Genomic DNA, 26,523 nt, shown 5'->3' with positions numbered 1-26,523 from the left:
TGTGGCGGGAGTTGAAAGTCCGTGTTGCTCGGCGACAGCCCCAAAACATCACTGCTCTCGAGAAGATCTGCATGGAGGAATGGGCCAAAATACCAGCTACTGTGTGTGCAAACCTGGTAAAGACCTATAGTAAACGTTTGACCTCTGTTATTGCCAACAAAGGTTATGTTACAAAGTATTGAGTTGTATTTTTGTTATTGACCAAATACTTATTTTCCACCCTGATTTACGAATAAATTCTTTACAAATCCTACCATGTGGATTCATGGATTTTTTTTTTCACATTCTGTCTCTCACAGTTGAAGTGTACCTCTGGTGCAAATTACTGACCTCTGTCATCATTTTAAGTGGGGGAACTTGCACAATCGGTGGCTGACTAAATACTTTTTTGCCCCACTGTATTTATATCACGTTCTTTACAACATTAAATTGTTGAATTAGATCATTGATATTGTTACAGCAATATTGTAACGGTTAATTTACCATTACAATGTGTTTCCTAACCTTAAGAAAGTACTCCTTAGCTTAAGGTTAACCATAAACCAAGGCCAGCCTAAATGTTAAATTATACTTTTCAAAGCAATAAATGCTTTAAAAAGTTCCTCACTTATTTATGTTATGATCGTGGGTCATGCTAATAATGGTAACAATTTTATGAGTCCTAAATAGCTTGACCATGTTAGGTAAGATAAAGTCTGTTGCCTCTATATTCTAGAAAATATCCAGACAATTCTGTTTTTGTGTTTTAGTTTACTGTGTCATCTCTTACGTTTACGCCCTCATAAATGAAGAAACCCACCATAAAAAAAAGCATGTTGATGGTGTTGTTTCATATGTTTAGACTGGAAAGATGGTTGATATTATTTCCACTGTGGTAGTGCAGTGAAGCACTAACGTAATAAAAAGCCAATCAGATTGTTCTAAAATTGTTCCCTCCCACTTGATGTGATTATATTAAGTTGCATCATCTTATAATATGTTTTAAATGCTGTGTGCTTTAAGAAATGAGCTGCAAGTGGATTAATCAGAAAATGCTGATAATATTTTACATACTGCTGAGCGTCAGAGTTGGTAGTAAGTTTATTTATTTATTTATTCATATATTTGTACAATTTAGCACTTACAAATCTATCTCTCACTGCTTTTTTCACATTTTATTTTCAGGATGCACAGATGATCTATTCTTTGAAACAAAGAGTTTAGTTGTTGGAGATTATGTGACTCTGAAATGCCCACGCCGAGTAGCTGAGTACAAAGAAACCATGTACTGGATAAGGATAGTTTCTGGAAGCTCAGTTGAATTCTTGGGAGGAACATTTACCTTTGACTATAATGGTGTTAACAAAACTCCCCATATTACAGCAAAACAAGAGCCTGGAACTTTTACTCTTGAAATAAGTAAAGTTAATCTTAGTGACATTGGCCTTTACTACTGTATAAAAGTCAGGCAGCTTGCTATGACATTTTTAAAAGGAACGTTTCTTACAATTAAAGGTCAATATGTTTAATTTTTTCGAAAAATCTAATATTTATTTTTCTCGGTGAAGTGAATGAAATATTTTAACTATTTCGTCTTTTATATTTTCCAGAACTAGAACCTGATGTCACTGACATTTTTCAAATGCCTCCATCTGATCATGTCTATCAAGGAGATCCAGTGGCTCTGCAGTGTTCACTCCTCTCTAACACTGAGAAGAAAACTTGTTCTGGAAATCACAGTGTGTTTTGGTTCAGAGCTGGAACAGACCAGTCTCAACCCAGTCTAATCTATGCTCATGGAAATACTGGTGATGAATGTAACAAGAGTGCCGAGGATCCTTCGCAATACAAATGTGACTATAGCTTCTCCAAGAACGTCAACACTGCTGATGCTGGGTCTTACTACTGTGCTGTGGCCACATGTGGACAGATCGTTTTTGGAAATGGAACAAAGCTGAACGTTAAGGGTAAAATGTCCAACGTTTATCAAACAATTCAGAATATATTAATATCAGCTGAATACATTTGTCAAATTTCTAATGTAACAACAACAACAAAAATCCTAATGATGGGATTCTTATATTTTTCCAGGGCCCAGCACATGGGACTTGCAGAAGGCCAATACAGTTCTCTTTGTGTTATCTGCTGCACTGGCTACAAGTCTACTTGTTATAGCCTACCTCATCAAGAAATTAAGTGTTTGCTGCCCTGGTAAGTTCTCCCTTCTCTATCTAACGTTATTTTGCAAAAGCGTCACTTGATTAAGCTTGAGGTGACTGTTGTTGTGATTTTAAATAAAACTGAATTGAATTGATTTACATAGTTGTTTTTTAAAATCAGCCAAGAGTGTCTTTCATCTTAATTTTTTTTTGTTTCAGACACAGATCTTGGAACAACCAGCGGCAATCACGAGAATCAGGAGGTAAGGTGTAAATCAGAAACAAAGATAAATTAATGTCATTTGAAATTTTTTTTTTCACTTTATTTATCTCCATAAATTGTATGTATTTGCTCAGAGAGGCGAGAACTCGATGGTTTATTCAGTAGCAACTTTCACCATAAAGAAAAGTGGCAAACTAGTGAGAAGAAATGAAAAAGCAGAAGAGGAAGCAACAGTCTACTCTGATGTCAGTGCTTCTGCAGTAAAATAACTATTTTTAAACTGAATTTTAAGTGATATTACCAATTACAAATGTGTCATGAATCGCCGTGCGGCAGGCAGGAGTAGGACCCAAAATGCAGGACTCACAGGCACGAGGGAATGAACTCAAAACTCAGCTTTATTCGCTGGCAGAACAAATATACAAACTGAACTGGGAAACCACAAACTAAGAACTCACAGAGAGACACAGGGAGATCCACACACGGCATGAGGGACGACGTCACACTGAACAGAGGGAGACGCAGACAGAAATACACAGAGGGTTAACGAGGGAAGTGGGAACACACGGGGAACACAGGTGACACTGATAATCATAACGAGACAGGGCGGGGGTGAACTGAACACTGACGGGAGAGGTGGAACAGGAAGTACAGGAGGAGAGAGAGCACGAGTAGAACACCAACGTAACAGGCAGGGGAGACACGGAATAAACACGAAAGGGGACGAGGGCTCATAAATACATAGAGGGCACACAGGGGGAAGAGAGAGCACGGGGAGAACTTAGACATAATGGGCAGGGGAAGCATGGAATAAAACATAAGGAGAGACGAGGGCTCACAGATACACAGAGGGGCACACAGGGAGACATGAAGGGCAAGGGATCAAAACTAGAGGCCATAGAATAAATCACACACAAGTACAATAATACGAAAAATCACAAAGAACTAAAAACGCTGGGTCAGGAGACCCAGGACCGTGACAAAATGTTTGTATGACAAACAACAATGTCATACAACATATGTCTTCTATTTTACTTTTGAAACCCACAAATTATATTATAATAACATGTATGATTTTAACATCACATTGTGTTATTGTCCAGTTTGTATTTTTAATGCTCTTTTGGAAGTGTAAAATATACATTTTGCTGATATACTATGACGCTATATATTTAAATAAATGCTTACATACTTGCAAAGGGGGCTTCCCATCTTTCTTTTGTTTAACATGCATATTTTATCATCTTAACCATTCTTTAATGCATCAGTGCAATTTAAAACACTTCAACAAAATTGACCTATGTGAACCACAAAATATTGGACGTCAGACAGACGTCCAATAGCTCATGTCTATATTGGGTCCATTGGTCAATCACCAATTCTGGACATCTGTACGACGTCTAAACTTGGTCCATGATTTTGACGTCCAGCCCTGACCCAATTTGACGTTCAACATTTTAACTTTGGACTGAGTACATATTTTGGACGTCATGTGGACGCGCATGAGAGGTGCAGGGAATTTACACAATTAATAAATGTAATATTTTTTATATACAAATATTAGCATTGTTGTTATCAAAATGATACATATGAATATAGATTATTTATAAACAAACATGGTTTATTATGCATTAGCCTATTGATTTATTTAGTACATGTGGATTTTTTTTGTTTGTTATTTTATATTTTCCTGATTTTCTGTAACTGGTTTATTTGTTTTAATTAATCAACTTACTAGTTTGAAACCAGGTAAAACTGAAAACTATTAAAATGTGTTGAAATATTAAAAATGTTAAAATCCATGTTAAAATGTAAAATAACAATGGTTATATTTAGAGAAAGTTTTAAAACTCATGTTAAAAGGAGTGCAATGTGTTTAATAAGTTTAAAAAAAGCATTTGCATTATATATGGTTTGTTTTTATGTTAGTGAGGTTGATTTTCTGTTTTATTGTAAAGAACTTTGTAGGGTGAAGTGAATGTGGTTGTGATCGATGGCCTGCTCTGAGAGACGTTGTGACAGAAAGTACCAAGGGTTTGTGCAAGTTTGTATGAATGAATGAACTGGACAGCTCGACAGTGTTTGTTGATGTACAAATTTTGTAAACTGTCTGTGAGAAGCTGGGGACATTTCTACTCTAAATCCATCACTCAGCTGCTAACTTTTTAGCTCAAGAACCCACACCATCTTGAAGATAAGAATAAGAATAACTTTATTTATCCCGAGGGAAATTCTTTTGTCATGTACATGCTCAAAGCAGCAGGAGAGACAGACCACTCTGCATTCCCTCACACATAACTGTTTCTGTAGAGAAAACGTGCCCTCCACCTTCTGAAAACATGGGGTATTATTAATAAATCAACATCTATGAAAAGGCTTAGTGTGACATTGAAAAGGCACATCAATGGATGTCAATAGTAGAAGTTTATTGACTGTCATCATAGTCATAATAATGTGTTTGTATTCATATATAACATAGTAAGGAGGGGTAATACTATATCAATGATGAATGTAGCACTTGTTAATACTTTACTAATACCTTAGCAATGCTTAATAGTGTGACATTAATATAAAGTGCTATCAGCTTTTGTAACCACAATATTTCATAAAATAAGGATTTAAGATTGAGTTTGGGGGGTGTTAATAGAATAATGTAACAGATTTACATTATTTTTTCAAAGATCAGCAAAGATACTTTAGATTCCACTAATGTTATTATACTTTATTTGTCTTATACTTTATTCTAATCTACTGCTGGATTGCAGCTACTAATCACTGTCTGATAATGCCTCTTGAGTAGGTGGCAAGCATTAGGATAAATTGCTGTTCTAAAAAAAGTCATGTAACCTGTGAAACATAATTTTGATAGATTATTGGCAGCATCACCACCACTTTCACGTGAATGCACAAGGGAAACCCTGGGTTAGATTAGCGAGCTGATAACCAGCTTCGTGTGACCGATTATCATTACAGCCAGTGTTAGGATAAGTGAATCCAGATGATGAAAAGACATCTTGGGTATGCTGAACAAGCTTCATAGTATGGGGCCCTGGTCTTCCATCCAATGTCAGGTGACTATTCTTTGTGCATTATAATAAAAATGAAAAACATCCACCCAAACACCATTTCCCAAGTCAAAGTCTTTCTTACAAACCTGTTAAAAAAAAACTTTGAAAAATGCCTCCCTTACAATTTAAGGGAGACATTTGTTTTTCTTCTTTTAAACCACTGGTGTCTTTTTTACCAATATATATCACAAAGTAATGCAGTTGCATGCAGCAGTCATGCAACTGCATTACTAGGTCACTGATCATTAATTTTGACAAGCTTCCTATCCATATTTGTGCTAAGTAAAGCATAGCCAGTTCTTTGGCAATAATTAAAACCTTGCCACAGAGACCAGTGAAGAATGTGACAAGGAGATGTTTTCTTTCCTGTTCTACCTCCTTGATGCTCTTGTAAGCTGTTTGTTATGCTATGAATTGATAAAACGGTACTGCAGGCCCAGCTTCCTGAGATTAAAGAAAAGAAAAGTCGCTTTTCTATTCACACCTTTATTTGAAAGCCCAACCACAGAAATGCTTAAGTTTCCATGTATTGCAAGACTATGAAGACTATGAATTGTGTTTGTCACACAAAGAAAAGGCAAATTATGCAAAAAAAAAAAAAGGGAAAATGTATTTTTTGTTTTTACCCCTCAGCTGCAAAAGGCTGATGGGGTATTGACATTACCCTGCTGTCCAAGCGGGCAATGTAGACACCCAAGTCTGAGAATGCGATAATTCAATAATGAACCAATAGATAACATAGGTGTATCTACTGAAAATTTTGGATGAGTTCAAATGTCGACCTCAACCTCAAGGTCAAAGGTCAAATTATTTTGAAAATCTTGTGAATGCGATGACTCGAGAATGAAGTGATGTAGGATTTCCAAATTAATACTTTAGATTTTTCTACCACAAATCTTGGACGACTTCAAATCTCAGTGACCTTGACCTCAAGATTGGGGGTCAGGTTTTCTGAAAATGTTGTGAATGCACTTGCAGATAAATAAAAGGGAGACTGCAGTTGCATACAAGATAATAACTTCTACTGGGTTGCTGGTGTTGAATGTGATGTTATCCAGGACAGAATAGGGCTGAGCATAGCAGAGCTTGTAGCTGGACATGCAGATCAGTGCAGTTTTCTGGCTGTTCAAAAGAAAGTTGAGCATAGAGTCCAGAGTGTGACTTGCTAATCCAAATGAATAAAGAATCAAATCTGAAGCAGAGCAGCTGAAATGGCTTTCAGGTCTAAGAAGCAGGGGTGAAGAGAGCTGCAGTCTGAGCAGAGTGGACAGTGGATGAGAAATGGCAAGAAGCTTGCTGAAGACGATGCATATGTGAATGAGATGTTAAACTTCCAATTTTTACTTTTGCAATAATCCATTAGACATTACATACTATTCATATTCCATGCCTTCATAATAAGATGCAGGTCAATTTAGACCTGGGCCTTCTTTCAAGTTTTACAGTACTTATTTCTGGAGAGAAATATTTACTATTGCACAATATCTTCTCCTCTTTTATCTACGTCATGAGAACCTTACAGCCATCACAATTTCATGATATTTTATTGAAACTAAAAATGGCAGGAATTTTCTGGAATGTTGGAATTTATTGTTTAGGGTTAACCCTTACAACTTAAGATGATCAAGTGGGTGTGCGTGGACCTTGGACTGTGTTTTCTGCACCCACTGAATTGACACGCCCAGTGCTTTTATAAGCTTATGGCACCCAACTATTGATATCTGTTTTAGTTAACTTTGCAGTTAGTTTAGAGTTATCTATTTTAGAATAAATGGATTCTAACTTGTTCATCTATGTTTATTGTCAGCATAGCCATATTTGTCAATTGGGGATTGGACCACCAGGTTCTCCGCCCTTGACTCCTTCCTGATCTACAAAGCACCAGACCCCTAACCATCTCTGCAAGCTGTAGGCCCAGGTTGTGTAGGCCCAGCCAGGCCTCGTGGATTAAGGTCAGGCCATCAGGGTAGCTTATAGATTATTTTGTTGCATTACAGTGCAGTGTGGTTGTGGGTGCAGATTTGTCTGTGTTAAGGTACCCTCAGACTGGATACATTGTGAGTTTTGTATGATCTCTGTTCCTTATAATCACTTGTATGTGATTTTACCATTTCAGTCTTTCAAAGAACATCACGACCTGTCTGTGAGGAAACCTGGACAAATGTGGTGGGAACACAGGCAGTTCTTTAAGACAGGGTCTAGTTCCCCCTTGAAGTCTGTCAACATTGCACTTGCACCACTGTGTCGATCAGCAGAAAGGACCTAAAAAAATTGTTTTTTGTACATTTCTTTCCAGGTGATACAATATAAACAAATCTGCTATCTCTTATCTTTCTATAAGTTTCAGTTTGAGAAACCCGCAACAAGAACCAAACATAAGATGACAGAGCCTACGATTGGTGTTGTTTCATGTGCTTAGGTTGGAAAGGTGGTTGATGTTGTTTCCACGACGCAGTGGAATACCAACACAATGAGAAGCCAATCAGGTTCTTCTGAAATAGTTTCCTCCCACTTCATGTGATTATATTTAGACAAATCATTTCACCAGGTTTTTAATACAGCAGTACCAAGAGGAAAGACCAGAAATGAGGAATATATTTTATTTATATCTGATGCTTAGTATTGGACGTAAGTATATGTAGATTGCCTGTACTAAAAATGTCTTACAGTCAGAAAACTTAGAAGAGGATTCGGGTGATTCTGTGTGTTGGATCATACTGACAGGTATGATTTTTTTCCTCAGGTGGCTCAGATGAACAGATTTTCGAGACAAAGATTGTTCCTGTTGGAAAGGAGATGAAACTGACGTGCCCCCGTAGGGAAGTAGGAACCTTGTTTTGGATTAAGCTTGTTTCTGGAGACTTTGCTAAAATCTTAGGAAGGTCATTTAGCTTTGAGAGTGTTGATCAGCGCATTAGAACTGCAACAGAACCTGGAGCATTTGTTCTCTATATTACAAAAGCACGGCAAAGTGATACAGGGGTTTACTTCTGTATGAAAACAGGAAAACAAGACTTTAAAATTTTGAATGGAATATTCCTGAAAGTTGAAGGCAAGTACACAAAAACACCTTTAGGTCCTACAAAAATTTGGGACTTTACATAGTTTACTAATTTAAAAAACATGTATAAAGTTTTTGCTTGTGTTTACACATTTATTCATGTGTAAATAAAAGGACTGTTTACATAATTTAATTTGTAATTTGTTTTTTAATAAACATGAATGATTGATGTGTTTGTCAGGACCAAAACCAGCTTTCACTACAGCTCCTCCATCTGATCCCGTCCATGAGAAACCTACATTCACGCTGCAGTGTTCAGTCCTCCATGACTGCCAGGATAAAGCATGTCCAGCAGCTGATACTGTGTTTTGTTTGAATGCTAAATCACATAAATTTCACTCCAGTTTGAATCATACTCATACAAATGGTGGAGCTGAATATGAAAAGAACTTGGATGGACTATCAACAACGAAATGCTTCTCCAGCTACTTGAGAAACTTCAGCACCTTTGATTCTCAGACGTATTACTGTGCCACGGCCACATGTGTGGAGTCATTTTCTGAAGATACAACAAAAGGTGATACTGAAGGCGAGTACATCATATTTTTATATAATGGAGAAAATTATAATATTTGTGCATTTGATTTGATTTTAGTTTTGAATCTAATATTAATCTAAACATGATTAATCAAATAACTAAAAAATACTTTTAACAACCATTTTAATAATGTTTAAGGCTAATTATTTTCATTTTGTGTCAGCAGTCAACAGGAACAATACCGTTCTCTATCTTTTATGTGCTGCTTTGGCTATAAGTCTGATTGTTATAGCCTCTCTAATTTATTCAATCAAGAACCTGAAGACGCAACCATATATGGATTGTAATGGTAAGCAGTCACTCATACTGTGCATCAATGTATCAAATAATACTTGCAAAAGTAAACTAATTTCAGTTCTCTGCTTTTATGTGACAATATAGCTGCTGTTGGCCTGCAAACAAATGTCATTGGAAATGGTGGTCAAGAAAATCTGCAGGTAAAGATACATAAAATATAACTCTGAGCTATAAGAATATTTTAATGTCTGTATGTGTAAATATTAATATGTGATGCCTCCTCAGGTGGATGAGGACTCGGTGGTTTATTCTCTAGCAACTTTTAAAAAAGTGAGCAAATCAAGGACAACAGATACAAAACCTGCAGGGTGCATCTACACCGATGCCAGGGCCCTTGTACTGGATTGACATCTATCAAACTCATCAATGTGGATACAAATGTTTATACAAAGTGTTTTGTATAAATTTAATTTATCATTTGGACAAACTGAAAGAAAATATGAATTGTATTTTTTAGGTTTTTGTCATAGCTTACATGCAAAGATAATAAATAAACAACAGATGCAAACCACTGAATGTTTTTAAGTTTGAAAAATAAAATGTTTTTATTGTGATGTTTCACAATAATCATTTCTATATGTATGCATGTTTTTGTACAAATTAATAAACAGTTATAAATAGTCTGTGTTAAAATCACAGACACAGATTAATCTCCTTATTGTCCATGGAAAAAAAGTCTTTCCTAATTTGCTTCTTCTTCAGATTAGAAATTAGTGACTAGAAAGCTTCTATTCTTTCTTAACAGACAAACATACTGTTATGCAATGATATTAAAGCCATATTAAACCCAAAATTCAACTCACTAATTATTTCGTGAAGATTTTACTTAATATTGATTGTGGTTAATTTTTTAAAAGTTGATATAGATGTTATTTTTGATGTTAATTAGCTATGAAGTTTGCATTTTGGAAACCTCTCAGTCAATGTAAGCTGCTTTGAAATAAATAACACATTGTCTTGTTTATTAAAAACTATTTTACAGTTAAATATTAACAGCAAACCAGGAGAAAAATGATTTACATTACATTACATTGGCTTTTTTGTTGTCATCCTTGCCAGTAGTTACACTCGATTAAGAGTAGCGTTCTCCTCCTAAAGGTCCAGAGTGTCAACTTTTGTGAATTTCTTAAAACATTTTTCTCACAATCTGAGTAATGGTGATGGACAGAGCAACATACAGTGCAGGTTTTTGACTGTCAACTTAAGTGTGATGCATTTTCTTTAATTAACTAAAAGAGGCCTACGAGATGAGCATCGAGAGCTTCCTCACAGACAACCAGGCCTATCAGGTGTAGACATTCATCCAACACACACACACACACACACACACACACACACACACACACACACACACACACACACACACACACACACCTTCAGCTCAACCCACTCTCCCTCTACAAACATGAAGTCTGGAGAAGATTAGTTATGAAATGTTTTAAACGGATACTGCTCAGCACATCAGAGCCTGCCTAGCCCCCTCCCTCGACCCCCACCAGTTTGCTTACAGAGCAAACGGGCCCACAGAGGATGCTGTCACTGTCTCCATCACCCTTCACAGATCACTGAGCCATCTGGAGAACACGAAGAGCTATGTAAGGATGCTCTTCATGGATGACAGCTCAGCATTCAACACTTTAATCCCAGACTTCCTTACCACCAAACTGGACCAGCTTCAGATTCTCCCTGCATCTCCTCCTGGGTCAAAGATTTCCTACTCACTGGTCTCAATCAGTCAGACTCCCAGGACCCCACATCTCTTGCCCCACTGTTACTCAGCACCGGATAACCACACGGCTCTGTTCTCAGCCCCCTCCTCTACGTGTTGTACACATATGACTGTACACCAATCCAACCACATCTCCAATTATTTCACCTGGACCCACAACAACCAAAGCTCTAATTAAGAAGGCCCAGCAGCAGCTGCTCATCCTCCCTGTCCTGTGGAAGAATAACCTGGCCCAGAAGTCGCTGGTGGAGAGCGTGCTCTCCTTCTGCCTGGGTGCTTGGTACACAGGGCCGCAACTGAGACCAGGAAGCCTGGCAGAAGGTAATTAACGCCACTCAATAGAGAACTGGTCTCCCTGGAGGACACGCTCAGATCTGTCTCCGGACAACCTGAGCCATCACAGGTGATCCTTCACCACCTGTTTGACTAAGTGCCTTTGGGTAGGCACCTAAGGTCAATCAGGTCCCACACCTCCAGATTTACAAACATTCAGACCCACCAAACACTATCCACCCAACCCACCCCATCCTCCCTCCACATATACACCCCACCCCTTCCCACCCACCTGACCAATCTGAGCCATGGTCTAAGTAACCTCATCATTCAGGCCATTCACACAAAGCCTTTAGTCCTTTGCACTACCTCCAAGCACTTTGCAACCTGCTGTCTCTCGTGTGCCTTTCTTGTTTTGTGCATATTCCTCTTGATTGTATGTATTTCTCCCGTTTGTTATTCATTCCTGCCAGCTTACTATTTATATTTTATTCTTGCACAGTTGCACACACAATTTTGTTGTACATTAACAATGACAATAAAGGGCTATTCTATTGTATTTATTCTATTCTATAATAATGCCACTATCTGATATCTTCCATATAAATATTGTTCAGCTATGGTTTCTTTGATTTCTCTCCTACAAGTTGAGAGAACAATGAGCAGATACACAGTCAGCAGCTACACTGACAGACAAAAGTTGTGGTGGGCTGTTTCTGTGCTCTTTGACTGCTGAAGTTGTTTACTCAGAACAGATCTCAGTATGATCTTTCACAAGACATGAAGTGAGGGAAGAGCTGCACTTCAGCAGGTCAGGTTGAGTTGAACAGTTGGAATAGATCATTTCAGCTGTACATGTTTGTTTAGTTGGAACATTGTTTAAAAAACACATTCAACTGTCCAAATGTGATGTTAGTTTTATTTTTAATTGATAATTGATTTAAACTGGATGGATGTCTGTTACAGCTCTGGGTTAAACACACTGCAATGATCTCTGGTGAGGCTTTATAGTTGTATAGTTTACAGTTTGGCAACCAATTAAAAATCAATTTCTAAAAGAAAGAAAAGGAAAGACAAAGTTAAGAGAAGTGAATGATGAACACCTTCCCCATTGCCCACAGTGACATGTGATTAAGAGTGATCACAGCATGACTGAGCAGGTCTCTGTGTATTTCCCTTTCTCACATACCCTTTGGCCGCTTGTTTTGAAATAATTATTCATATTAATTATACAGTTGTATTCAACCTTCCACCAGTGGTACAAGATCAGTTACTTGAGACTCAAACAGAGATGAGATGAAAAACCCCTTTGTATTCATGGCCTTGTTTGAACTCTCAAACACAGAAGTGTTTCATCAGCACTCCTGTTTATTGGTATCGTTGTGAGTTTCCGGTGCAAGTACTGTTATGAGAACATGCAAAAGATGTAAGGCATGAAAAAGTCACAATCTATAATTGTAAGTTATTACCTTATGTGTTTGTAGCAGTCAATATACATATGACTATGTGTACATAGAAGATGTGACCACAGGATTGTCTCAGAAAATTACAGGGAGCTAACTGACTGAACTGTTTGTGCCAAAGATCAAATAGCAGTTTAGGTATTTAGTAGGGGTGCAACGATATTCGTATCGATATTGAACCGTTCGATACAGTGCTTTCGGTTCGGTACGCATATGTATCGAACAATACAAAATTTTTAATTTATTTTATCAATTTTCCTTCTGACGATGCTGTCTGTGTTGAGCGCTCAGTGAATCTGTGTTCGACTACTCCGCCTAGGCTGCACTGTCCAGCGCAGATCCACTGAGCGTTCAACACAGACAGCATAGTCAGAAGGAAGAGCGCAGGGCAAGCTAGCGAGACAGAAGTTAAGCTCTCCTTGCAACAGGCAAATTGAACCTCATTCAGATCTGGCGTTTGGAATTATTTTGGTTTTCATGTGACGTATGACCCTGAAGGTAAGCGAGTCATGGACTAAAGTAAAACAGTATGTTGGATGTGCCATGCAATGCTCAATTACATTGGTGTGAACTAGTGTGTTAGCGCAGTTAGCTCGTTAACGTGTTGGCCGTCTAGCCCCATGCACGGAGCGATCGGCGGTAGCTCGTTAACGGAGATTTGCCGTGTTGTGGCGTTAAGGTCATTTCAACGAGATTAACTTGAAAGCACTAGTGGGAACACAACGAATATGACTGCACATTTACGCCGACATCATCCTAGTGCAAAGACAAGTGGAAGCAGACAAAAACAACAAGCATGCTACTAACTTTAGCCGAGTCATTTAGACAGCTGTTAGCACGTGATTCTCCTTATGCTGCTGAGAATATAGCCCAGAAGAAGCGGATAGTATAGCTTTTATTTTGGAAAGAGACATTTCTCTGTAATAAACTCTCTTTTCCAAAGATGAGCGATTCCTCAATCAGATACAGGGCTCACAATATCGCTAGCCCGATGTCCCGGGGCTAGAGATTTTTTCAGTCGGCTACCAAAATCTATCTCTTCCCTGCCCGTCGGGCTATCGTAGGAAAAATATATGTCAATGCTTTTGCATTCTTTCAGAAATGTAGCTGGGTAATTATGTCATTGGCATCGGTGAGCCACTGTCAATATGTGACATATTGAAGTCGCGTTTGAATTTGCGCTTGTTTTTTTGCTTTCACTTTGCAATCGTGTGAACTGTGTATAGAGAGCGACAGCACTGATCTGTGAGTGATGATAATTTGCGCACCAATTCCTCTGACATCGTCTTATTAATCGTTAGCTTACTATGCAGACATGACAAGTGAAATCTCCCGCAGCAAGCTTAAACATGTGAGAGGTTGATCGCGCAGAGAATCGCTGAGCTTATGTGAGTGCATGTGTAAAAGCATTTCAGTTCTGCTGAGCCAAATAAGACAGGTCAGGGTGAAGAAGTGACAGCCAAAGAAAAGCTTACCACAAAACGGAGAAGTTATGACAAATCAGACTATAAGGCAAAAAGAAAGTGCAGCTTTATGGTTTCATGGACAAAATAATTTCTGTGGCTGCAATATGACGAGCTAAATAACCAGGGCTGCACATAAGTGGTCCGCAGGTGCGCATTCGCTGTCAAAATAAAAAACACGCACAAGGGTTAGGGTTAAATTTAAAAACTGTACTTTTGAGTTAAAATATATATTTATAATTTTAATAAATGACAAATTAAAAAGGCATGAACATTTTTTTGTATCGAAAAAATATCGAACCGTGACACCAAAGTATCGAACCGAACCGAACCGTGAATTTTGTGTATCGTTGCACCCCTAATATTTAGGTAATAATTATTTGTATTTTTATCAAAGTGAACTGGATAAGTGGTAAGCAACTTCTCTCAGACCATCCAGAGTTCAGCAATTAAACTTCACAATCTTTTGCCCATGAAGATTCCTAACTATATCAGAAATTATGATATCATTATGTTGCCTAGCAACTACCGCCTCTGTCAGTGCGCCCCAGGGTGGCTGTGGCTACAATGTAGCTGCCATCAGCAGTGTGTGAATGTGTGTGTGAATGGGTGGGTGACTGGATGTGTAAAGCACTTTGGGGTCCTTACGGACTAGTAAAGCGCTATACAGATACAGGCCATTTACCTAGCAACTTGTTAAGATGACCATTGTTTTAGCATTTATGCACCTTTAGTACCATTTAAAGCATGCTATCATTTTTCTTTCACAAAAATAACATCTAATTTGTCATTGTTAAAGGTAAATTATGCATGATATATTATGAAACTCTCTCTTTGCTTGGAAACCACTTACCAAAGGGCAAAACTGACCTGTTTTCAGCCTTTATGCCCCTCATGAAACAGCATGTCAATTTTATTTAATGATAAAGTCTCATTCATAGCCATAAATTTGAATTATACATGCCACCTGAGTAACTTATGTTCATCAAATAACGACCATCCACCACCACTGTTTCTTGCCATTTCTCATGGTGATTGAGCATATGGCTTTAACAACAGCATGAAGCAATACTGTAGCATGGACATCTACTTTTGCACTACATGTGTAAGTGGAATTAAACTGGTAATCATTGGTAATCCATTCACACTGAACTTAATTGCACTCAAATATATACGTATGTGGATGTAATTTATGAAAGAAATGAGCATAATTGGCATTTGAGATGGTTTTTTGAAAATATGTAATCCAGTGTTTTTGACAATTATTTCTATGACTTATTTTGCATGACTAAGTCCTGAAGTCAATGATAAATAATAAAATTATGATAAATGTAAAAGTACCGTAAGTAGTAGTTTCATAGCTTTAAGATTAATGCCAATCACGACTCAACCTTAAAGTAAATTTTGGAAGCTGAGAACACTACGGTCTCTAATTTATGTTATCAAAGTTAATAAAGGTGATCTATGGTACACAGTTTAACCATATTAGTATTTTGGAAATTTACAGGCAGTTTTATAATGTTTTAGTCACCATATCATCTCTCATGTTCACTTTGTGTGAGTTACAGAAACCCACCATGAAGAAAACTGTGCTGTTGGTGTTGTTTCAGTTGTTTAGACCGGAAAGATGGTTGATATTATTTCCACTGTGGTAGTACAGCAAAGCACCAACTTGACGAACAGCCAATCAAATTGTTCTGAAATTGTTCCCTCCCATTTAATGTGATTATATTAAGATACCCCTTGCTATAGTATGCTTAAATGGAAATGAACTAGAAGTGGATTAATCAGAAAATGCTGATCATATTTTGCACACTATTGAGCTTCAAAGTTTGTCGTAAGTTTAGAGTCAGCTTTTTTTTTCCCAATTTAACTCCAGAAATTTATTGTTAACTCATCTGCTTCATTTTATCTTCAGGATGCACAGATGATCTGTTCTTTGGAACAAAGACTATTGGTGTTGGAGAAAATGCGACCCTGACATGTGCACGCCCGACGTCTGAATATGATGCAACCTTGTATTGGATCAGGATTGTTTCTGGAAGCTGGCCTGAATTCTTGGGAGGAACATTTGCCTTTGATTATGCTGGTGTTAACAAGACTCCTCATATTACGACAAAACAAGAACCTGGAACATTTATTCTGGAAATAATTGAAGTTAATCAAAGTGATACTGGTCTTTATTACTGCATAAAAGTCAGGCAGCTTGCTATGACATTTTTAAAGGGAACATTTCTGAGGATTAAAGGTGAATTGAATTACTTTGGGGGGTTTTTCAACGTGAAATTTTGTTTTTCTTTTTTTGTTAGTTAAAAAGTGGGTAGAACATGTTAATTATTTCTTCTTTTATATTTTCCAGGACTAGAACCAACTATCAATGATACCATTCAAGTGTTTCCTTCTGATCATGTCCATCCAGGAAACCCAGTGACTCTGCAGTGTTCAGTTTTCTCTAACTCCGAGAACAAAACATGTCCTCGAAATCACAGTGTGTTTTGGTTCAATGTTAGATCTGATAAATCTCATCCTAATGCAATTTATCCAAATGAAAACAGTGATAAATGTGAGAAGATTCAAGAGGCTTCCTCCACACAGAAATGTGTCTACAGCTTCTCCAAGAACGTCAGCTCCTCTGATGCCGGGTCGTACTACTGTGCTGTGGCCACATGTGGACAGATCATTTTTGGTAATGGAATAAGACTGGATGTTAAAGGTAAATTTTAACATTTTATTATTTATTATTTAGAATAGATTATTATGCATTGATATCAGTTTTTAATGATACCAAAATTCACATTCCATAGTGCATGTATTTTTCTAGAACTCACCACATGGAATTTGCAGAAGGCCACTACAGCCATCTTTCTGTTATGTGCTGTTTTGGTTACAAGTCTGGTTGTTATCGCCTACCTCATTTATACCATCAAGAAGAAAACATGTAATTGTTGTAAAGGTAATACAACTTTCCCCTTTCGTCAGTCAGATCTAAAGGTATTTAGCAAAAGCTAACGTCACGTTTCATATCATTGGTTTGTTTCAGTCAGCCTAAAGCATCTTTTAGCTAAAACTTATGTGTTTCAAACAGATGTTGGAACAGTCAGTGGTGAGGAGCAGAGTCAGCAGGTAGGGTGTATGTCAGAAAAGTAATGGGGAAATTAATAGGTAAATACTTCTAATCATTTATAGTCAAGACCTTTAGTGTTGATGAATGTTCGATTTTTCTACAGACAGTTGAAGATTCAGTGGTTTATTCATCAACAACTTTCACCTGGAGAAAAACTGACAAAGTGGAGCAAATGAGTTCCAGGAAAGCAGAGGAGACAGTCTACACTGGTGTGAGAGATTTGTAGCAGATCAACAATTCACCTGTGGAAATTGCTGAAAATATGTGGGACAATGTAGCACCATAAACACCACAGGGCCTCTGTTGCACTTCTGAAAATGTTCATGTAATATCTGAACAATATATTATAACAATATATTGTGTAATATGCAGTTTTTGCCTTGTATTTAGTATTGTGATTTAAATTTAGTTTTAATCTCAGAAAACTCTGAAAAGTTAGGCAGTCATTTTAATAATAAAATGAATAATAAAACTATGCTCCTTCTCGTCATTTCCACATTGTCCTCCATGTTTTTCATTCTCTCTCTCACGCTCTCTCTTAAAAGAGCACCGTTTTAATTTCTTTGATTTTATTTTGATATATTATTGAAGATGAGCAGACTGTTACGTGACTTCCTCTCAACCACAGCTTTAAGCATGGCCGATAGTGGAAGTCATAGAGCCTTCTTAATCTTAACATAAATCTTAGCAGTTTTACTAATTCTCATGTGCATTGTCTTTTGTCACAGTATAGAGAGCACATGAGATATATCAGTGCAACAACTGATGCTAAAGAGATCCAATTGTTGTGAGAACAGCCTTTATATTTTGGGCATCATACCATGTCCAGTTAGAGACAACGTAAGAGAAACTTGCAGACAGACAGTCGTTTTGCCAAAGGACTTAAGTAGTTTAAATAGTTACACCTTACTAGCACTAAGTTGCTTTCCAGACTGTCTTTATTCCAGTTATTATTATTAATTACCCCGTATAGATGCTGTTGCAGTCATTCCTCATAGACTTTGGTGCTTATTAACATGACAGCATGAAGCAGTTCCTGGAGATTTGTTAGCTGTACATCCATATCCATCCCACAGGTACTCATTGGATTAAGATCTGGTGACAGTCACGGCCATCTGAGCACAGTAAACTCATTGACAGTTTCAAGAGACAGGATTGAGATTGTTTGAATATAGGAGATTATTCTGCCAGAAGCATCCATCATAAAATGGATATGCTGGTCATAAAGAGATGGACATGATCAGCAACGATATTTAAGTAGGCTGTGTGGTGTTTAAGCAATGCTCAATTATTACTAGGAGTTCTAAGAAAACATCCTTCACAACATTACACAACCACCAACAACCAGAACCAATGATACAAGGCAGGATGGATCCATGCTTTTTTTTTTAAAGACAAATTCTGACGCCACCATCCAAAAGCCTTATCACAAAGTGGGAATTGTTAGAGGTGGTTGTAGTCAGGAGATCTAATAATCAATAGCTTGGTGATCAGATCCCTGGCTGCCTAAGTCTGCATGACAAATTTCTTTCGGAGCGCAGCTAGAGTGAACAAGTGTACCTAATGAAGTGGCAGTGTTGCAGTAACAGGGTGCAGCTCCTGGCAGACGAATGTGTTTGGTCCGCCACAACTTTCCACACATGAGATATTTTTGAGTTTGATATTTAATGTGGTTAAAAAAGTTAATGTCATTGTTTAGAAATGTTTAAAAATATAAAATCAAATGAATAACATTTGATCTTTTATCTATCTAAAAGCACTTTCTAAAGGCCCTCTGCATTGTTCTCTTGACAAAAAAACAAAACAAGCAAAGCCACATGCAACAACTACACTGACAGACAAAGGCTTTGGTGGGCCATTTCTCCACTCTTTGACCAACCACTGAAGCTGTTTACTGAGAACAGAGCTCACTGTGCCCTTTAACAGGATATGATATGACAAAGCAGCTGCAAGACTCTTTTTATATAGACAAACCAAAATGATTTAGTTTTACTTTAATGCAGAGCACAAACATTGTTTCTTTTTTGCGATTTTAAGCAACAAGCATTTACAACCAACTATCACCAACTATACAAGTGAGGTGTGTAGGAAAATAAGACTTCAGAAGTATGGTTAATAATATAACAAACATTTGAAGACATTGCCATGGATACCAGGAAGGGATACATGATTAGCATCTCCCTGCTTCTGCCAGCAGCTAAGAAAAACCAAAGAAAAGGAAAAACTGTCACAGTGTGATGTGCACTTGTTCCTTCCTGTTCCACAGCTCTTATCACTCAAAAAAATGAAACGTTGACTTTAATTAAAATTATTTTGTCAACAGGTTCCACGAAATTGAATTATGTTAGTTTAAAGCAAAAATCTTTAGTTCATCTAATTTAAAAAAACTACTTAAGATTAACAAGACATATTTAAGACTAACTAAATCAAGTTATGTTGTATGAACATAGATGATATATTTTCAGGTTAGATAGTTTAGATTAGTTACTTCAACACATTTCTTATTTGTGGCAGTAAAATGTTAAATTTAAGTTAGATTAATTCAAATATTATATTTTCAGCCACCTTGTGCTTTATTAATTAGTTTTACATAAATCTATTTTGTCAACAGGTTCCACACAAATGAATTAAGTACATCCAACTTATTTTTTAAAATTTATTTTATTGCCAACACATTCAGTGAGCATTTGTGTAAACCCAGTCCAAAATAAAACACAACAGCTCATTAGGGTTAGTAATTAACAGTATGTAGACAGATGCAACATCAAGACTTTAAATTAAATGTCTGTATCTACCAGAAATAGAAGAAAAAAAAAAACGCATTGAAGATCACATAACACATTGATAAGATGACACTTGAGTTATGCACATGTGATGCTAGTAAGGTCTGTGAGTGTTTTTTTCTTTTAGTGTCTAAAATGGATAGCAAAGTTGCTATTTGCAATGATTGCTTAGGGTCAGTCCAGTAACACAATGCCAATGAAGTGCTTTCCTTTAACAATGCAAAGTGAAGTGTCCACCTCAACAGCCACAATTTAAAAAAAAAATGTAACAACAACAACAACAATAATAATAATAATAATAATAATAATAATAATAATAATAAATAGTCCACTGATATTAGCAATCAAAGAAAATTACATCACCATCCCAAATAAAACTTTAACAAAACATGCCAACATTATGGTCTAACAATAAAACAGCTTGTCAGCGTTCAGTTTTTTTGCAACAGCACAGCAGTAACCATTTAACACTCGCCACTGTCAACATTTATTTTACCAGTGTTTGGGCAAAAAACTTCAGATGTAAACATTTTAACATGGAAACAATTGTTCGTCTTTAAAAGTCCACAAAATATACATTCATCCTGCATTCCCAACTTGGATGATCTGATATCCTCGTGTTGGTGTTGTTCCCAGACCATCATGAAAATGTTGTTCCAGGTTCAACATTGCAAGTGACCAATCACATTGTTGTGACGTTATTCTATTCCAAGCCATTCGTGCATTTATGAAATTCCAATGTTGCAAGGACAATATCAATTCTGCTTACTGTTTATTAAAGGGTTACGGTTAGGGTTAGGGTCAGTTGATCGGCGGACAGAGGCGGTTTCACGCAGCTTAAGTACAGTTTTTTGTTTTACGCCGGTTTTTCCCGAAGTCGCAAAAGTATGACGTCACAACATTCTGATTGGTCACTTGCAATGTTGATCCTGGAACAACATTTAGTATGATGATCTGGGAACAACACCAACACGAGGATATCAGATCAACCTCCTAACTTACCCTTATTTTTAGTATGTATTGCAATTACCTTTACAATGCACACAATGTAACACAAACTGAATATGAACATATTTCCACCTCATAACAATATGCCTTGAACGCTAATATACACACCACCCTTCAACATTTCTGGTGCAGTATCATCTCTCAATTAAATCCTTTAAATCTCAATGCTTTTGATTGTCTCTTAGCTTTCAGTCTTGAGGTTAACTGAGATTCAGTGCATATATCCCACCCATTAAGAGTGCACATGCAGAGGCCAGGTCTTCCAGGTCATGCAGGACACACTAGATGGTTATACCCACATCGGCTGGAGGAGTGCTGGCATCAGCTCTTTCGATGGTAAAGATAGCAAGGGTAATTTGTTCCAGCTCCCTCTGAACAGCTGTAGCTTAGACACAAAAACATAGAAAAATGGCATCCAGTTTTAAAAAAAGAAAGAAAAAGGGCCAAAGCTACCCTTTAATGACGTAAACACAATATTAGGAATATGCACCCCAGTGCGCCACTATTTTAGACTACAGATTCAACGATAAATATAAATAGTTTGGGTATACAAGAAGATTTCCCAAAACATTTAAACAGGTTCCATGCAAATTACAACAACAACAACATTACAACATGCAACAACATTAGTTATTCAAAATTTGGTTTAATACAGATAAAAAACTAAACTAAAATTACCAACCAATTATTCTTTGAAGAGGATGCTTGGGTCTTCATTCAGGTAAAAAGGTAGTGCCCTGAGGACACACTCCCTCCCCTTTTCAATGGTTTCCTTCTGTAGAGAGTGGCAGAGATACAGGAAGAGAAAACAGATATACTTTAGGATGACAGAAACTCACATTATACGCAAAATGAATGACATATCCACTGCACAGATAGACATGTACACAAGACCAACTAATCATCACATGGACATGAATAGTTAACCTGTTGGGCAGGGTTTCCACCACATTATATATGTCCATAATGGAGGTAAAGACAAACTAATACATCATCTTTTTTGCATTCAAAACATAACATAAAAACATTCACTTCTGGTTTAACCTAAATCAAGGGATCAGATTTTACATATGTTTAGGTAATTTAAATTTTCCAACGTTTTGAGTACCAAACTTTGTCTTGCTTAATATAAATGTAAGTGCACTGTGCAGCTACCATACACTAGCTGTTTAAATTTGAAAATGATCTTATTAGCCATAATATTTTGCTACCAACAGAATAACGCACCTGTGTGGCTGGGGCCAAAGTTTGTCTAATTTTCTTCCCTGCAACGCCTCCTTTTTTCTTGAAGACTTTTATGAGCTGGTCAGTGTATTGGTCAAGTTGTGTAAAAAGCCTTGGAACATGTGCAGCAGTAGTAATCCTCACATATTCTGCTTCCACCTGAAAATATGTCAACAAACACAACATACTGTACTGTAAATATACATACTATATGTACACATATACAAACTAAAACTAATGTAGTAAGACCTCATTAAAGCTATAATTTTAACACAAACATTTACACAAAATGCTAATGGAGCCATTACAGCTTTTATTGTTATTTATCAAGTTCCAAAAAATATTGATCACAGCTGATCTGAAAAGAATTTCATGCCTCAGGCCCTTGAACTGCAACCATGGTTCAGATGTGGAGAAGAAATAACAGGGGCATGGGATGGGTCACAAAAGAAAACTTAACTTATAAAACAGTTTTGTTTTTAAAAGTATAACAGTTCACATACCACATACAAGCTCAGCAATACCACATACACCACATCAGTATAGGAGGGAGCAGGTAAAGGCAGGATCTGAGATTTATAAAGTAAAACAAGAAATTCATTACTTAATTTCAAGAAGCAAATTATTGTTTGAATTACAACTAAATAAAATACTACTCAGAAGAAAAGCAAGAGATTGACACTGCCATGTGCTAACTTTCTATAGAAGCAATTATCACCAGGTCTGTCGACCTCCATTGTCTGTCCACTCATATGTCTTGAATAATTTTATTAAAAAAATTAAGTGTGTACTTTCACAAACTGTAATTTATAACTACATTGATATGTATAACTCCGCTAGGAAACATGCTGTATTTACAGACCATTTTTACATAATACAGATTACTGATAGAGCAGAACAATGGTGTCACAGTGGCTTTCGCCCTTGACTTTTTGGATTTTAAATGTCACTTTATGCTATCCTTGCTATCCTATTCGATATTTCCGACTCTCGGATTACAGAAAAGGAATCCCAAGAAAGCAAATGGAAAAATAACCCCTTGAAAGAATAACCCCATGAACCCCTGTAGCTAATCCCTTAATAAAACAAAAAACAATAAAAATGTTTCTTACACAGTCCACAAAATAAGCATGTCCAGGACCCAGTAAAACTAATGTAAAACAAGCACACGCAAACGATATAACATGTCTTGTAAGACAAACGCAAAATATAACCATGCTGGACATATAGATACTACACAACATAGTCAAAGAAAAAAGTGGTCTTACCTCTCAAAGAAACAGCAGCTTGGCGCCAAAACAGCCTTTTTCAGTTAAATTTGAAGTCTTGCGCATGAGCAGGCACAAGCCGTGAAACCTTCTTGTTCTGCGCGGTTTCATTACAACTGTTTTTGCATTACTGTCACCTTGTGGATATACAAGGTATATCGATCCTAATTGACTTAACTTAAATGTTATGCGATCAAGTAACACATTAGTATTATGTACGTTGAATAATAGACACAATTACGTAGACTTGATTAGAAAAACATATGTTAACTTAACAAAAACATATATTTTAAGTAAAATGAAAATAAATAATTAATATACACTGAACAATCCACCTCATTCATTTTTTTGAGTGTATAAGCTGTTCAGTTATATTATTACAACAGTTATATAGTTTTATTCCACTTGTCTCTTTAAAGTAGATAAAAAAAGTACTGCAAGACCAACTTCCTGCAGAAGAGAGTGAAACAGAAACAAAGCAGCTACAGTGGGATGCAAAAGTTTGGGCAACCTTGTTAATAGTCATTATTTTTCTGTATAAATCGTTGGTTGTTACAATAAAAAATGTCAGTTAAATATATCATATAGGAGACACACACAGTGATTTTTAAGAAGTGAAATGAAGTTTATTGGATTTCATTGTGTGCAATAATTGTTTAAACAAAATCAGGCAGGTTACTTAGTTTTTCTAAGTTAAAAAAACTCAAATAAATTGAGTTTATCAGCGTTTTTGCCTAAAAAGTACTGGTAACTTATTTAAATCTAGTTCTAATAACAAATGGATAAAAATTGAGTTCAGCCTATTTAATATTTTTAATTAACCTCCTAAGACCCGAACCTTTCCACGGCATGCATTTTTAATTTCTCTTTGATATTTGGTCACATTGGGGCCCGATGAATGTAAAAACATTTTTTTTTTTTTACCGTATCTTTGTTTTTAAGAAAAAACAAGAGCCATATATGAGGATATTCGTTTAAAATTTCAATAGAACAGTAGCTGTATAATGTCCTCGTAAGTGGATATCAAGCCATTATAGAGCAAAATTGAGTATTTTGGTCTAAATAACCCAAAATGTGATGTCCACATATGTGGACACCAGGTCCTAGGAGGTTAAACACAATATTAGATTTTACAGTGTGGAGAGATCTTAAACATGCTGTTGGGAGAAGGCACCCTTCAAATCTGAGAGATCTTGAGTAGTTTGCAAAAAAGAATGGTCGAAAATTCCAGTTCAGACATGGAGTAAGCTTGTTGATGGTTATTGGAAGTGATTGATTGATTTTTTTCCAAAGAGCACCCAACCAAATATTAAGTTGAGGGTGCCAATAATTTTGTCCAGCCCAGTTTTTTAGTTTGTGTGTGAAACTTTTTTTTGTCTGTTTTTGTGTTGATACACTGCACATAAAGGTGCATTTTCTAGAAAAATCCCTGGGTGTTGACAATTTCAGCTATGACTAAATATCTGTGAGTACAATTAATTTACCAATCAGTAAAATTTCCTGTGGGGATCTTGCTGCTTTCCCCATTATCATAGGCGTGCACCAAGGAACAGCCTGATTTTACCTACAGTTCTTTCTGTACATCAATACAGCAATGGCTGACCTGCAGGTGCCCCACCCTTGTACTCTATAGTACTCTGATTACTTGCCATAAAAGTCATCACAAGGATGGATTATGTGAAGTTTGACAACCACACAAATGGTATGGTTTTTATGGACAGAATTTCTAGACGCAGCCAAGCGGCAGAAGGCTTTCACTTGGGTGAGGGCCTCCAGCTCACCTTGGAACGGTTTGCAGCTGAGTGTGAAGGAATGAGAATCAGCACCTCCAAATCTGAGGCCATGGTCCTCAGCCGGAAAAGGGTGGAGTGCTCACTCCGGGTTGGGGATGAGTTCTTGCCCCAAGTGGAGGAGTTCAAGCATCTTGGTCTTGTTCACGAGTGACGGGAGAAGGGAGTCGGAGATGGACAGACAGATTGGTGCTGTGGCTGCCATCATGCGGACGCTGTACTGGTCTGTTGTAGTGAAGAGAGAGCTGAGAGTAAAAGCGAAGCTCTCAATTTACCCTCCCTACCCTCACCTATCGTCATGAGCTGTGGGTAGTGAAAGAATGAGATCGCGGATACAAGCAGTGGAAATGGGCTTCCTCCGAAGGGTGGCTGGTCTCTCCCTTAGAAATAGGGTGAGAAGTTCAGCCATCCGGGAGGGGCTCAGAGTAGAGCCGCTGCTCCTCCACATCAAAAGGAGCCAGTTGAGGTGGTTCGGGCATCTGATAAGGATGCCTCCTGGGTGAGGTGTTCTGGGCATGTCCCATCGGGAGGAGGCCCCGGGGCAGACCCAGGACATGCTGGAGAGATTATATCTCTCGACTGGCCTGGAAACACTTTGGTGTTCCCTCATTTTCTGTCCAGCTTATGGGTTATCAGTTCTGAAATGTGCATTTGTGACTTATACCAGTCAGGCCTTTCTGAATTGAGGTTCCCTTTTTTCATAAAACCCACAGTTTCCAGAGTCCTATGTATCACAGAATCCAGGTTCATACACAAAAGTGCAAAGCCAGACTCTGATGGTACAGACACGTGATTCAGGGTGAAGATTCTGTGGCCAAGACTGCCATGCACCTGATGGCTGGGTCAGATCAAAGAAGACATACAACAAGTGAACAAAACTGCTGAAATATATTGCTTGATATCCTGTATAGCTTAGAGATGTACCTCTCTGTTTGATGGACAGCTGGAGGCTGAATTGCTGTTGTAACTTTAAAGAGGCAGTTAAAGAACTATAAGAAGCTGGAAGAACTGAAAATATAAGACTGGCTGAGAAGAAGCTGAAATGTGATTTTTTTTAATCATCGGTTGAAAAG

The 26,523-nt window shown here is 37.3% G+C and overlaps 3 protein-coding genes and 1 long non-coding RNA gene across 4 annotated transcripts; 3 read left to right on the top strand and 1 right to left on the bottom strand.

Moving 5' to 3' along the window:
* Nucleotides 1-1,028: 1,028 nt before the first annotated feature.
* Nucleotides 1,029-7,695, top strand: LOC146638069 (uncharacterized). Its single transcript, XM_085374445.1, has 7 exons — nucleotides 1,029-1,074; nucleotides 1,165-1,494; nucleotides 1,590-1,946; nucleotides 2,071-2,190; nucleotides 2,364-2,408; nucleotides 2,500-2,606; nucleotides 7,546-7,695. Exons 1-7 carry the CDS (start codon nucleotides 1,032-1,034, stop codon nucleotides 7,693-7,695), a joined length of 1,152 nt encoding a protein of 383 aa, XP_085230571.1. The 5' UTR covers nucleotides 1,029-1,031.
* A 728-nt stretch (nucleotides 7,696-8,423) lies between these two features.
* LOC146638068 (uncharacterized) lies at nucleotides 8,424-9,673 on the top strand. Its single transcript, XM_085374433.1, has 5 exons — nucleotides 8,424-8,481; nucleotides 8,672-9,019; nucleotides 9,195-9,324; nucleotides 9,384-9,465; nucleotides 9,551-9,673. The coding sequence occupies exons 1-5, from the start codon at nucleotides 8,424-8,426 to the stop codon at nucleotides 9,671-9,673; spliced, it is 741 nt and encodes a 246-aa protein (XP_085230559.1).
* Nucleotides 9,674-16,047: 6,374 nt separating this feature from the next.
* On the top strand, nucleotides 16,048-21,644 carry LOC146638067 (uncharacterized). Its single transcript, XM_085360039.1, has 7 exons — nucleotides 16,048-16,090; nucleotides 16,172-16,501; nucleotides 16,613-16,966; nucleotides 17,075-17,206; nucleotides 17,339-17,376; nucleotides 17,481-17,586; nucleotides 20,681-21,644. Exons 1-7 carry the CDS (start codon nucleotides 16,048-16,050, stop codon nucleotides 20,836-20,838), a joined length of 1,161 nt encoding a protein of 386 aa, XP_085216165.1. The 3' UTR covers nucleotides 20,839-21,644.
* Nucleotides 21,645-21,849: 205 nt separating this feature from the next.
* LOC146638066 (uncharacterized) lies at nucleotides 21,850-23,771 on the bottom strand. The gene is made up of 4 exons (XR_014906424.1): nucleotides 23,661-23,771; nucleotides 22,896-22,961; nucleotides 22,396-22,551; nucleotides 21,850-21,943 (listed from the first exon to the last, which is right to left on the bottom strand). It is a non-coding gene; the product is annotated as an uncharacterized LOC146638066 (long non-coding RNA).
* Between the last annotated feature and the right edge of the window lie 2,752 nt (nucleotides 23,772-26,523).

Source organism: Diplotaxodon limnothrissa, linkage group LG2, assembly GCF_057381915.1.
Source record: "Diplotaxodon limnothrissa isolate DT_005_m linkage group LG2, D_limnothrissa_male_GT1.1, whole genome shotgun sequence".
Lineage (NCBI taxonomy): Eukaryota > Metazoa > Chordata > Actinopteri > Cichliformes > Cichlidae > Diplotaxodon > Diplotaxodon limnothrissa.
This window is presented reverse-complemented; position numbering and strand designations above follow the sequence as displayed.

Coding starts and splice junctions, on each gene's coding strand:
- LOC146638069 (XM_085374445.1), top strand. CDS start 1,032: ATGCTGATAATATTTTACATACTGCTGAGCGTCAGAGTTGGTA. Junction 2,191..2,363: donor ATTAAGTGTTTGCTGCCCTG/GTAAGTTCTCCC, acceptor TTTCAGACACAG/ATCTTGGAACAACCAGCGGC. Junction 2,409..2,499: donor CGAGAATCAGGAGGTAAGGT/GTAAATCAGAAA, acceptor TTGCTCAGAGAG/GCGAGAACTCGATGGTTTAT.
- LOC146638067 (XM_085360039.1), top strand. CDS start 16,048: ATGCTGATCATATTTTGCACACTATTGAGCTTCAAAGTTTGTC. Junction 16,091..16,171: donor ATTGAGCTTCAAAGTTTGTC/GTAAGTTTAGAG, acceptor TTTTATCTTCAG/GATGCACAGATGATCTGTTC. Junction 17,207..17,338: donor AACATGTAATTGTTGTAAAG/GTAATACAACTT, acceptor TGTTTCAAACAG/ATGTTGGAACAGTCAGTGGT.
- LOC146638068 (XM_085374433.1), top strand. CDS start 8,424: ATGAAAACAGGAAAACAAGACTTTAAAATTTTGAATGGAATATTCCTG. Junction 8,482..8,671: donor AATATTCCTGAAAGTTGAAG/GCAAGTACACAA, acceptor TGTGTTTGTCAG/GACCAAAACCAGCTTTCACT. Junction 9,325..9,383: donor ATGGATTGTAATGGTAAGCA/GTCACTCATACT, acceptor AACTAATTTCAG/TTCTCTGCTTTTATGTGACA.